At 35.2% G+C, this 14,577-nt stretch overlaps 1 protein-coding gene across 2 annotated transcripts in view; it reads right to left on the reverse strand.

Annotated features, from left to right (window-relative positions):
* The window catches only part of USP32 (ubiquitin specific peptidase 32), a 216,941-nt gene that overhangs the window by 129,421 nt on the left and 72,943 nt on the right, over positions 1 to 14,577 (reverse strand). For both annotated transcript variants that reach the window (XM_077852322.1, XM_077852323.1), the window contains exon 2: positions 12,503 to 12,630. In XM_077852322.1, coding sequence (XP_077708448.1) covers positions 12,503 to 12,630 — 128 coding nt within the window. The remainder of the gene's footprint in view (positions 1 to 12,502; positions 12,631 to 14,577) is intronic.

Below are 14,577 nucleotides of genomic sequence, written 5' to 3' on the forward strand. Positions count from 1 at the left end.
TCTCTCTGTGACTATCATAAATAAATAAAAAAAAAAATTAAAAAAAAAAAAAAAGAAACAGATATTGTACAAATTAGACTCTAAAAAGTAGATAAAATTTCAGAAAAGGATTAAGATTGGAAACATTAAAATTAACTGACTTGGGGTTCAAAAAACCCAGGAGTCCCTGGGTTTTAGACTTGGGAGTTATAGAACCCCAATATGAAATATAGATTAGGGATCCCTGGGTGGCGCAGCAGTTTAGCACCTGCCTTTGGCCCAGGGCGCGATCCTGGAGACCCGGGATCGAGTCCCACGTCGGGCTCCCGGTGTATGGAGCCTGCTTCTCCGTCTGCCTATGTCTCTGCCTCTCTCTCTCTCTGACTATCGTAAATAAATAAAAAATTTTAAAAATAAAAAAATAAATATAGATTAGATCCTTTACATCAACATTAAGTCTGATTAATGATTATTACTTTAAATTTTTTTAAATATTATTGCTAATATACAGAAAGCCTCAAATTCTTTAGTACCCTCAAAAGGCTTGGGACAATTAAGCCAAACACAAATGTATAGACCTTTAGTACACATTTCAGATCTACTAATATATTTAATTGGGATCCCTGAACAGTTGGGGGGGATTATTTTCAAATACTTTTTTTTTTTTAAGATTTTATTTAATTATTCATGAGAGACACAGAGAAAGAGGCAGAGACAGAGGCGAGGGAAAAAGCAGGCTCCATGCAGGGAGCCCGATGTGGGACTCAATCCTGGGACCACAAGACCAAGCCCAGGGCTGAAGGCAGATGCTCAACCACTGATCCACCCTGGCACCCCTACTTTTTTAAAAATTAAAAACTTTATTTAAGGATATCAAGGTTGGCAAGAATATAGAAAAGTTGCAACTCTCATATACCACTGATGGTAATGTAAAATGGTACAGCCATTTTGGAACAGTCTGGCAGTTCCTCAAAAGGTTAAACAGAGTTACCATATGACCCAGAAATTCTAGCCAAGATATATGTCCAAGAGAAAGGAAAATATATGTCCACACAAATGCACATGAATGTTCATAGCATCACTATTTATAATATCCAAAAGGTAGAAATAACCCAAATATCCATCAATTGATTAACAAATAACAAAATACTGTATATCCATACAAGGGAATATCATTCACCAACAAGAAGGAATGAAGGACTGATACGTGCCACCACACAGCATAATGTTTTCAAGGTTCATCTAAGTCAAAGAAGCCAGTCACATAAGACCATATATGATTCCACTTCTACAAAATGCTTAGAATAGGTAAATCTATAAGACAGAAAGTAAATCAGTATATTAACCTAGGGCTGATGGAGGAGAGGATGGAGAAAATAGGAGTGACAAGGGTATAGGGTTTGCTTTTGGGGGTAATGAAATTAATTGTGGTGATAGTTGCAAAACTGAACAAATGAAGTCATTAACCATATGCTTTAAATGTGTAATGAGGGGTGCCTAGCTGGTTCAGTTGGTGGAACATGAGACTCTTGATCTTGGGGTTTTAAGTTTGAGCCCCAAGCTAAGTGCAGAGATCACTTAAAAATAAAATTTAAAAAGGGGTGAGTTGAATAGAATATCTCAAAAATTAGGAAACTGTTAAGGAAAACGTTGTTAGGAAACATACCAGTATTTCTTTTAAAGCAAAGATCTGGTATATATACATAGCAGAGTTGGCTTAACACATTTTCCTAAACGCTGCTCCTATAAGCCTTTTTACTCATCTAAAATTTTTGAAAGTCAACTGTAAAAATAAAAAAGAATGAGGATGAGAAAAATAATTCAGAATGAATCCTCATATGTTAATATCATATATCAATATTATTTTTTATATAAATGTCAAAACACTTCAGCTGCTCTGTCATTTGGAAATTAATGAGAAAATTATTCTTCAGAGCTGGAATCCTATTAAAGTTGCCATCCAGATATAAAATAACTTGAGTGAGTAAATAAATAAATAAATAAATAAAATAATTTGATCAAACTATTTGCCTACTACTAATTTCTATGAGCAGTGCCAACTATAAACTGATCTTAAAACTTACAAATAATTTAAAAAGCTAGATTCTAGCCAGAATCTGTAAAAAAAAAATAAAACATATTTTAAAAAATGCTACTAACTTGATTTTAAAGCTTCTTTCACATTAGACTAGGGAAAAAAAAAAAACTAATTCTTAAGCCTGATTTCTCTTTCCTCTGAGGTCAAGTGCTTCATACAAATGGAATTTTATTATCTAGGATTTTCCCATTGTTGTTATTAATGGTACTTTAACAACATAAAAATGAGGTGGTTAAAATTCACCCTCAATTCACCATCTATATTTTACCTTGATATCTCACATATCAACGGCAAATAAAGAAAACACTAATTAAATCTTGCATCAGTTTTTTAATTCATATTTGGGACATGGAAGGCCAAAAAGCATAAAGGTTCATGGAATATTAGAGGATAGAAAGACAGCCTGATATAAACAGATAAATACATGACATATTTATGTATGTATCACAACTATAAGTAGCTTTGAAGATCAGTGTAAAAGATTAGCCTTTGACTCATGAAAAAAAAAAAAACATACTAAAAAGCTGTTAGAATGTGTGAGATGATTTAGCCACAGGTATGAAAACTAAGCAAATGAAAAAATAAGGCAATCATTAACCCCAGGGGGAAAAAAGACAAAAAAATAAAGACTAAATTGTAGCATATATATTGCAAAAATTTTTTTACATAATCCTAATACTGTAAATAACAAATACTGATTTATCCAAAAACTGTGATATAATTGCACTGAGAAGATGTCGAGGCGGGTGTATAAGAAAGCTATTTCCTACAATTAGAAAAGCAAAAGGGACGCCTGGTGGCTCAGCAGTTGGGCGTCTGCCTTTGGCCCAGGGCGTGATCCTGGAGTCCCAGGATTGAGTCCCTGTCTGGAGCCTGCCCTCTGCCTGTGTCTCTGCCTCTCTGTGTGTGTGTCTCTCATGAATAAATAAATAAAATCTTTAAAAAAAAAAAAAAAAAAAAAGGGAAAGCAAAGGATAAAATCTAAAATCAAGTAAGAAAGAGTGAAGATTATTATTTAGGAGACAGAAGTATATACCAGAAACTATCACTAGGAAATGGTTGCCTCAAGATGGAGTAGGTGGGGGACTCTTGGTTTTTCACTAGCTCCTTCTGATTCTGCTCTAATCATATATCACTATGATAAAAAAAATAATTTAAAAGGGACGCCTGGGTAGCTCAGTGGTTGAGCGCCTGCCTTGACTCAGGGGGTGATCCTAGGGTCCAGGATCCAGTCCTGCATTCAGGCTCCTTGTGCAGAGCCTGCTTATGTCTCTGCCCCGCCCCCCTCATGAATAAATAAATAAAATCATTGAGAAAAAAAAGATAATTTAAAACCTTTATTTGCAAAGCAGGATAATTGGCTACTGCTGGGGAAGGACTCTAGGTAATGGGTATAAGATGGAAAAGGGGGATGCCTGGGTGGCTCAGCGGTTGAGCATCTGCCTTCGGCCCAGGGCGTGATCCTGGAGACCCAGGATCAAGTCCCACATCATGCTCCCTGCATGGAGCCTGCTTCTCCCTCTGCCTATGTCTCTGCCTGCCTCTTTCTGTGTCTCTCATAAATAAATAAATAAAATCTTTAAAAAAAAAAAAAAGATGGAAAAGGTTTGCTTTTCACTAAGCACACTTTTAGTGTGGTATTATCTATTTCTTTTAAGTCAATTATTAAATAATAGTTCACAAGACTATAAAACATGAAATAGAGCAACTGAAAACAAAAGCACTATAATTCAATTTAAATAATATAACTGGGATCCCTGGGTGGCTCAGTGGTTTAGCGCCTGCCTTCAGCCCAGGGCGTGATCCTGGGGACCGGGGATTGAGTCCCACATCAGGCTCCCTGCATGGAGCCTGCTTCTCTCACTGCCTGTGTCTCTGCCTCTCTGTCTCTCATGAATAAATAAATAAAAATTTTTTTAAATAAATAATATAACTAAAACATTCATTGCATATATTTTTCAAAAGGCAATTTTATTAAATAAAAATTTTATCTATATAGGAATGACTAGCCTCCTTGATACAGTCTAATCTATTTAAATAAATTCCTGTTGCTACTTACCCTGGATCATAATACAGTTTGTGTAATATAGCTTGTGGCAGAAACGGTTAGCAGTCTATACAATACCCATTTTTCCTTCCTTCCTTAGAAATAGAATCTCAATTTTTTTCCAAGATATTAATGATCAATCATAAATCAAAACTTGCATTTCAGATCATCTACCCTTGTAATTTGGGGGTCCATATTGGACATCATTGTTTATTTTCTTATTCTACTGAGACTTTTGGTGACATGGAATTCTTAAAACTCAGTATGAGAAACTCTCTAAGATGTCTCTCTCTTTGAGGTTCCCTGCAGAGAATCACCAAAGGAAAATTCATCCACATAGGATGAAATAGTTTAAGTACTATTTCCCCAAAAAGACTTACCAAGTATCAGGAAAATAAGTCTGGTTATTTTCACATGACATTCTAAGAGACAAATTAATTTTATTTATGTAGATTACTATCCTCTCAAATTACTTTATTGTTAAAGAATAAGTTATCAAAAACAAAAACAAAAACAAAACAAAAAGAATAAGTTATCAAATTTGTTAAAGGGAAAAAATTAAATACTATTTTCAGAAAAAAAATTAAAACATGCCATTTGCTCTATTTTGTTAAGTATATTTTATTATATTTGCCCCATAACTCATTTTTTTCCACATAAGAATTATCCTAGAGCTTCACATGCCTGTGTCAGGTATCTCTACTCCATAGAACCATTGACTATTAGATGTTAAGCATAAACCCATATCATAAAATGTTTATGTAACACTAGAGTCTGAAAGTAACTTACTAATACTCTTCTTAAATTTAGAGAATACTCCATATTACTTCTCCCCCTTCCTCAAGCCCAAAAGCAAAGGAGTCTTGCCTAAACAAAATAACCCAAGATACTCGTGTACATTACCTATTTATATCTGACAGACTGTCCAATAAACTAACCCTAGGATTAACTGGACAAACCAGATTACTAGTTCTGTTTGTCTTGGGTAACTTCCTGCTGCCACCATACTAGATAGCAAGTCCTGAGATTCAGTCTCTACCTCTTTTCTCATCTTTAAAGATACTCTATCTAAGACTATTCAAATACACAACTACAAGTCATACTCAGATCATAGACTACAGTGTCACTGGACATCAGTGAGGTAAATTATTAGAATACTCTCTCAATTAGCATGGCAATGGTTTAAAATAATTAAATAGTTTCTTTGCAGTTCTGGGTTGTAACTCCCCTTCCACTTACTAGCTTCCTTTAAAGCAAATATTTGTCCCTTTCTAATAGTTAGCAGATCAATTCCCATCCCATTGAAGAAGCTGAAGTCTCCTGAGATCCACGGGTGCTCTGAAGCAGCTTCAGGTTCAGCCACCAAGTTTATTCAAGTCAAAACTGGCTCTCTTTGGAGTCAGTGTCTCTGAACTCTACCGATGGAGATTTCCTGCCTAGCTTTTTTCCTTGATGTTTTCACAGCTTAATGCATGATTGTAAGATTGGATCCTTGTCCTCGCAACTGGCTCCCTGGCCTACTTTATTATCCATACTTTTCTTGGAAACTGACAATCCTGGATCTTCTATTTCTAATGATCTCATTCTGAAATCTCTTCCCTTTAATTTCAATTTTCTACAAGTTTAATTTAATCCATAACTTCAAATCAAGAGAGAAAAAGGCAGAGTTCCAACTGTATCCCTGAGAATTCCTCCCTTTCACTGCCCCAGCTTTCCCAGCCTAAACTAGCCCACATCCTTTCCTGCTCCATTCCAGGCTGATTTCAAAGCCCACTAAAACATCAAAAATGTAAACTGCACTCCTAACTTCTCTAATTACAATCAAGCTGCTAATAAATCTAATTCCTACAACAACTCTGATCAAAGGTTTGGAGGTTTTTTTGCCTCAAAACTTAAGTGACAAGGAAAAGACCCTGAAGTAAATTAATAAAGTTAGAACTAAAACCCAAATATCCAAACAAATACTAAATGATCTATTTTGTCAATAGTCAATTTTTATATTTTGGGCTCATTTTTCCAAATAGTATAAGTATCTTTCCTGAAAAACACAAAAAGCACATCTAATTAAATGTTTTACAAAGTTTTTGAGGGATAACTGAAATACAATAAACTGCAAATATTTTTTATTAGTCTCATTTTTATTTTATTTTTTTAAAGATTTTATTTATTCATAGAGAGGGGGGTGGGGGGCAGAGACACAGGCAGAAGGAGAAGCAGGCTCCATACAGGAAGCCCGACGCAGGACTCGATCCCGGGTCTCCAGGATCACACCCCAGGCCACAGGCAGCGCTAAACCGCTGCGCCACCGGGGCTGCCCTAGTCTCATTTTTAAAGTTTTTTTTATTTAATTTTTTTTTAAATTTATTTATGATAGTCACAGAGAGAGAGAGAGAGAGAGGCAGAGACGCAGGCAGAGGGAGAAGCAGGCTCCATGCACCGGGAGCTTGACGTGGGACTCGATCCCAGGTCTCCAGGATCGCGCCCTGGGCCAAAGGCAGGCGCCAAACCGCTGCGCCACCCAGGGATTCCCCTAGTCTCATTTTTTTTTTCCCTAGTCTCATTTTTAAATTGTGTATTTAAAGTATACAAATAACCAGTTTTGTGATACGTGTCATACCACTAAAACTATCATCACAATAAAAAAAACTAATAACATTTTCATCATCTCAAAAGTGTCCTCATGTCCCTCTGTAATCTCTCTCTCCCTCTTCTCCTCCTACACCACCACCAACCAGTAAGCTTCCTTTCAGGATAGATAACTTTGCACCTTCTAAAATTTATACGAATGTAATCATAAGCATGTATTCTACTTTTACTTGGATTCTTTCACTTAGCACAGCAATTTTGAGATTCGTTTATGTTTTCACATATATCGACACACCTTCCCTTTTAGATCTTCTCTTTTATCATTGAGTCAAAAACCAATTTTTCAAATTAGTTAAAAGAAAATCTTCATTGTGAATACATCTTATTGTATTTATGATGAATAGAATAGATATATTTAATATGCCTCTATTCTTTTTTTAATATTTTATTTATTTATTCCAGAGAGAGACAGGCAGACAGAGACAGGCAGAGGGAGAAGCAGGCTCCATGCAGGGAGCCAGATGTAGGACTCAGTCCTGGGTCTCCAGGACTGACTGAAGGCGGCGCTATTACACTGAGCCACCAGGGCTGCCCAATATGCCTCTATTCTAAAAGGAAGAATGTCATAGAAAGACTGCCCAATGAAGAAATATATTTGTGTTGTTTCTTAAATTCCGCATATGACCATATGATCATTGTCTTTCTCTGACTTATTTCACTTAGTGTAATATTATTTGTACCACATACTACACCAGTCAATGTCAGTACCTCAATTAATACAAGGATTCACGTAAGTGATTATGTATAAATTACTTTCTATAATGGTATTTTTTAGTTCCAGTATAAATGAGTAACTTCTATGACATTTACAATGCCACTTACAACATTCATAAGTTATATAATGTACCTGATGTAAGGTTTTTTTTTTTAATTTTTATTTATTTATGATAGTCACACAGAGAGAGAGAGAGAGAGAGAGAGGCAGAGACACAGGCAGAGGGAGAAGCAGGCTCCATGCACTGGGAGCCCGACGTGGGATTTGATCCCGGGTCTCCAGGATCACGCCCTGGGCCAAAGGCAGGTGCCAAACCGCTGCACCACCCAGGGATCCCTGATGTAAGGTTTTATAGAAGAAGTTCACTAGTTCTGTTATGCCTAATGACTTGTTAGCTCTTCTACCATTAACTACTTTTCTTTTAAAAAAAAAAAAAAAAAAAGGAGATTTATTTATTTATTTGGGAGAGAGAGAGAGCATATGTGCATGTGCACACAAGCTGGGAGAGAGGTAGACGGAGATGAAGAGAATCCTCCAGCTGAGTCCATACTGCAGCCTCAATCCCAAGACCCCGAGATGATGACCTGAGCCAAAATCAAGGGTTGGATGCTCAACTGAGCCTCCCAGGCACCCTATAAACTCTGTTTCTCAACAGTTTACGAAGCTGTTTAAAAATCACTCTAGGATAAAATCTAGCAGTTAAGAATCATAAAGATAATGCACTTTTTACAAAAGTCTGTATGTAATTTTACGAGAGAATGAAATTAATATTTTCATCTAATAGAATCCTTGGAATCTTTTCTGTCCAGTCTTACAAAGAGAAATACTGAAAAACACTGAATTTTAAGAACTAGTGTACACATTACACCATGAACAAAAAGCAATGCAGTTAAAATCAAGTATAGTGAACATATTACAGACTCTAGTTACAGAGAAAGATTTTAATCCAGTATCCTGCCTAGTGTTCTCCTGTCAGCTATGTCAAGATCAGGATTTTCTGTAACAAATGGAAACATTAGCTATTCTTCTCTGGTTGATAGAAACACATTAGTTATTTTGGTATATTACAACAGTCAATAATCAATAGCATCAAGCCCAACAGTCAATGACTAGAGTTGTCAAGAAAGTTATCATCCATCATTCTAGTAAATCCAACATAAAGGAATGTCATAAATAATACAGATCAACTAACATCAAAACAAACACTAATCATAATTCTGTGGTCAGTTCCCCCTAAACCTAGACTATCTAGTAAATAAATATATGCCCATAGTCCCAAGGGGCATTTAAACATAAATTTATCCCCACTATCAGAAAAATATCCTACTAATCAACTCTTTTCATATTTGATCACTACATCTGAAAACACTAGGCTCTAAGATTGCTTTCACTTAAAATTTGCATTTTCCTCTAATTTGTAAAAGATTAAATGTTCGAAGACTGCAAAAGTTATTAGCAAAGCTAACTAATTTCACGAATAGTGGTTTCTGGTCATTCTTGTCATAGGGTTTTGCAAAATAATAAAATTACCTTTAAAAAAATTAATAAATCAAATACTTATTAAGTTTATACTATATGCACAGCACTCTGGGGCAGTTTTTTAAGTCATAAAGTCTGCCCATCAAGAATTGTAACTTAGTTGAAGGACAAGACTTAAATGAACAATTAGCAAATAAGCCATCATCACTTCATAAAATGTGCTACATAGTAGAGGCAGACTTTAACATCTGTAAGAAATGGTAGAAAAACAATGTGGGCTAAAACAAAACTGTCAGAGGCAGCTATGAGGAGAAAGGTAGAATGGTATTACTATACTAACCAGTCATCCAGAATTGAAATCAATCCTGAGATAGAGATTTAAGAGTATCCAGTAAAAGGAAATAGTTAATGAATAGCTAACACAAATTCACTTGCCTAGCAGATTTTCTAAATGGTAAATACTACTTTTAAGTGAATGTGAAAACAGGAAGAAATGATTACAAATTTATACTAGGTGGAAATGTTTTGTATTTAGAATTTCTTTGGGAGGACAGGAGTTGGAGAATGGGTGACATGCTAAAGAAAATATAAGTACTGGATTATTAAGAGTTAGTAGCCTTGGTTTAGAAGAGGGCAATTTCAAGTATTACCCATTTTTCATTTACTTACCACGTACTTCTTTTGATTTTGTTTTCTCAATCTCCTCAAATTCTATTCATTTAATATTCTACTCAAATAACACATGGTTACTATTATAAGCAAGATCAGAATTGCATCAAAATATTAATTACACTAATCTATCCTAAAATGAGACTAATTAAATCAATGCTTAAATTCCAAAAATCATAAACTGTCATGAGTTCTTATTCCTCATCCAAAATGTCTTGGAATTTATCATAGCAAACCTTCAGAGAAGGTAAAAAAAAGTTTAGTTCAATCCTAAATAAATCTCTCTTTTGCTCTAAAATTATACAGCTACTCTTCAAGAAAATAATTTAGAAACTCACATTGCTTCCTTAATTAACATATTAAGGACTAAATTTACTTAAGTTCATCATCCTTTTCCACTAAAATTCCAAAAATACTTCCCCTTACTCTTGAAAGATATGTTATTACTTTTACTTTAAAGGAAAACATTGATTTCACTAGGGAATGAAGTTCTCTCACCATCCACAATTGGCAGCTTAAATGGTTCCTGTGGCTTTTCTTTCTTTCTTTCTTTTTTCTTCTGTGGCTTTTCTTAGAGAGATACTGGCATTAAAATAATGCTGTTGTGGTTCAAAACATTAATTTCAGAATCTCACCAAGAGTAAGTGACCCTCTCCACCCAAATTTAAGGCTGAAGTTCTCCACGGGATTTTAAGAAAGGTCTTACAAGGGCCATTACTTTATTTATAAATCCCATCATTTAACTTATTTCCCTGCAGCTGTAAGAACACAGACCTCCATCTGAATCTACCTACTCACTAAAACTAAATTAAAGCTTCAAAACTACCTGTACAGATCTACACTTCCATTTTATTTTATTTTATTTTATTTTATTTTATTTTATTTTTTTTTTTTTTACACTTCCATTTTATTTAAAATGTACAATTATGGGTACCTGGGTGGCTCAGTGGTTGAGCACCTGTCTTTGGCTCAGGTCATGACCCCAGTGTCCTGGGATCAAGTCCCGCATCAGACTCCCCATAGGAAGCCTGCTTCTCCCTCTGCCTATATCTTTGCTTCTGTCTCTCTCCTAAATAAATAAATAAATAAATAAATAAAATCTTATAAATAAAATAAAATAAAATGTACAACTTCCTCTTCAGCAAGTAACTTTGAACTCTGCAAATATGAATTATACTAATAAATTCTCTCCCTTTCCCAAATACACACAAAAGCTAATGAAGTCTATCTACTGACCTGCCTATCTCAGAGAGATGGCTAAAATAAACCACAAGTTCATTTTATATGAATGTTGAAACTGCTCCAGAACTGAGCTCAAATGAGGTTCACTCACCCTTTTTAGATTATGGTATGAAAAACTATAAAGACTTCCTTTCCTGAGAAAATTCCAGTGATTAATTAAAGATAAAAGTACTTAGCTCCTTATCATACCTCACAATTTACACAATATATTATGCATACTAATCAATATCCACATGCTAATAGTACCCGCCCTCATTTAAATTAAGCCTATGTCAGGAAATAATAGGGCAAAAAAAGCTAATATCATCACTAAGAGCATTTATAGAGTTTATGTGTTTTAATACAGTGCTAGATTTGACACAAAAAAAGCATTAACTACAATGAAACTAAAACTTGAAACTATTACTGTGGACTTTACCATTTAACATTAAGATCATTCTTGTAAAATAATTATTTTAATTATTCTAGCCGGTGATGACCTTTAACAGAGTCCAAAGGGCAGAGCAAGAATCTTAAAGCAGTTTTGGGGGAAATGAAATTTATTAGATATTCACATAAAAATGATGTTGCAAGGAGTTCCACTTCCACCTTTGATGTAAAAAGTCTGAAAGTGTATTACTTCCATCCTAAAAACCAGACAGTCAAATAAACTATATTACATTTCTTGAGCCTGTCAGAGGCAACCAAGTAGCCTGACACCTCAGAAAGGACAGATTCCTCCAAAACACAGGATTAATGAACTGCCTCTCCAATAGCAGAACATGGGAAGAAGATGCAGCTGCTATGCAAGTGAGTAAGAAAAAAACCAACTAAAATTTTAACAAATGTATTTTCTGTTTCCATAGAGTTGGCTATTCTAAGCCATTTCGTACAAATGAGGTTAAAAAAATTAAAAATGTAAACTCTATTATTATAGAAACTACAGGTTCAAAAGCACGCAACAGGTTAGAAACAGAAGCTATCACTAATTAAGAATGGCAAATTACAGTTCTATGTTATATACTAATCTTAAAATTCCCATAATTTTCAGTGTTTTGTTAATGTTTTCAGTGTTTTATTCTTATTTCACATTTTGAATGATATAATGCATATCTGTATAGACAGCCATAAAAACAGTTAACTTACTGTTTTTAGGAAGGGTATATTTATATCAACTTAGGACATTTTATCTCTACCTAAATTTTTTAGTAGAAATTAAATAAGACTTTACAGGTTCCAATAAGCTAGTGTTTCATTCACAACATTTAATTTTATAGAATTAATTTAATTAGGCTTTGTTATCGAGAAAGTTTTTCTTTAACACAAAATCTGTAAAACATACTCCCAACATAAAACTTGTATGTCAGAGTAGTGAAGTGTGTAAGAATAAGAAGTTGGTCAAACTACTGGGCCCATGGTTATAGTCAGTGGCTATGAAAGCTCAGTATAAAAGCAGCACAAATGCAGATCTGTGTTACTTCTCTTTGGCCTCTAAAAATATAGCCATATTGACATCTAAGCTCTACTGACTTACTCAGCAAGAAAAATAACTGTGGGGAAGATTACCTATGTTAAGACCAGAAAGCTCCTCAAGAATTCAGGCTGGTGGAAAAGTATGTCAAAGGAAAATCTAGAATATAAAGATTACCTCAGCCACTTTTGGAGGCACTCCATCACCAAGCACTTCCCTGATGAAGCAGTGCTGGCCCATATAATAAGAGAGTCCACATGTCCTCTTGAAGGCATCTTTCAGTCGTTTCAGCTCTACATCTGTAACTGCAAATCAGAAGTTGAAGAGGGTAAGACACTGTAAGAGAAAAGAAGGCTCTTAAAATCTTCTTTTTTAAAAAATAAGTGTTGGCAAGGATATGGAGAAAAGGGAACACCTTTGCATTGTTGGTGGGACTGTAAATTGATGCAGCTACAGTGGAACATTTTGGAGGTTCCTCAAAAAATTAAAAACAGAAATATTATATGATTCAGCAGTCTACTTCTGAGTATTCCCCCGACTTGAGTATTTATCCACAGAAAACAAAAACACTAATTTCAAGAGACAGATGCACCTCTATGTTCACTGCAGCATTTTGTAAAATAGCCAAATTATGGAAGCAACCTAAGTGTCCATTAATAGATAAATGGGTATGGGGTGTCTGAGTGGCTCAGTCGGTTAAGCAGTTGGCTCTTGATTTCGGCTCAGGTAATGATCTTGGGAATCTGAGATCAAGCCCTGCATCAGGCTCCACGCGCAGTATGGAGTCTGCTTGACATTCTCTCTCTCTCCCTCTGCCTCTCCCCCCATTCATGCTTGCTCTCTCTCTCTCAAAATAAATAAAATCTTTTAAAAAATAAATGGATAAGATGATGTGTATATATAAATACACACGGGATCCCTGGGTGGCGCAGCGGTTTAGCGCCTGCCTTTGGCCCAGGGTGCGATCCTGGAGACCCGGGATCAAATCCCACGTCGGGCTCCCGGTGCATGGAGCCTGCTTCTCCCTCTGCCTATGTCTCTGCCTCTCTCTCTCTCTCTCTCTCTCTGTGACTATCATAAATAAATAAAAAATTTTTAAAAATAAAAAATAAATAAACACACACATATATATGTAATACAGACTATTACTCAGCCATAAAACTGAGTAAAATCTTGCCATTTGCAACAACTTGGATGGACCTAGAGGGTATTATTTTAAGTGAAATAACTGACAGGGAAAGACAAATACCGTATGATTTCACTTATATGTGGACTCTAACAAAACAGAAACAGACTCATAAATACAGAGAACCAACTGGTGGTTGCCAGAGGAAAGACAGATGAGGGGATTGATAAAATAAATGAAGGGGATAAAGCAGTACAAACTTCCAGTTGTAAAATAAATAAGTCATGTAAAGAGGATGTAAAAGGTATGTAAAGAGCAGCAGTGGGAATATAGTCAATAATATTTTATTAGGGCACCTGGTGGCTCAGTCAGTTAAGTGTCTGCCTTCAGCTCAGGTCATGATTCTGGGGTCCTGGAATCAAGCCCTGCATTGGGGTTCCTGCTCAGCAGGTAGCTATTGTCCTCTTCCCTGACCCCTGCTTGTGCTCTCTCTCTCTCTCTCTCTCTCTCACACACACACACACACACACTCGCTCTCTCTCTCAAATAAATAAAATTTAAAATAATAATAATATTGTATTACCCTTGTATAGTGGCAGACGACAAACATTTCATACTTATAAATGTTGAATCACTATGTTGTATATCTAAGACTAATACAATATTATATACCAAATATACTTCAAATTTCTTTGAGATAAAAATATTTATACTTCTTAAGCACTTATTTATTCATGTGGAGGACAGTCCCCACAAAATCTAAGCTAAAGATTAGATTTTGTCATTTACAAAGAAAGCAATCTACAAACTGATTATTCTAACAACCTAATATTTTTAGACATTCACTAAAAACAAAAATTACTAAGTCACTACTTTTAGGCATTTTTTTTCACCAAACAGAACTTTGTCTATAAGGACGAGAAAAATACAATTATGCAGTCAGTTCAAGGATCAAAATGATGGCACAGAAAAGGTACTTTTAGCCCATGCTGGAGGAAAGAGAAGACTCTGAACAGAGAGGATGATTACATAAAAATTTAAAGACTAACCAAAGCAAAAAGGACAAAGGTATGCAAGGCAGAGATGATAGGTTTGTTACAAAGTACAATGACAGATGGAATGTATG

Source organism: Canis aureus, chromosome 16 (assembly GCF_053574225.1).
Source record: "Canis aureus isolate CA01 chromosome 16, VMU_Caureus_v.1.0, whole genome shotgun sequence".
NCBI classification, from domain to species: Eukaryota; Metazoa; Chordata; class Mammalia; order Carnivora; family Canidae; genus Canis; species Canis aureus.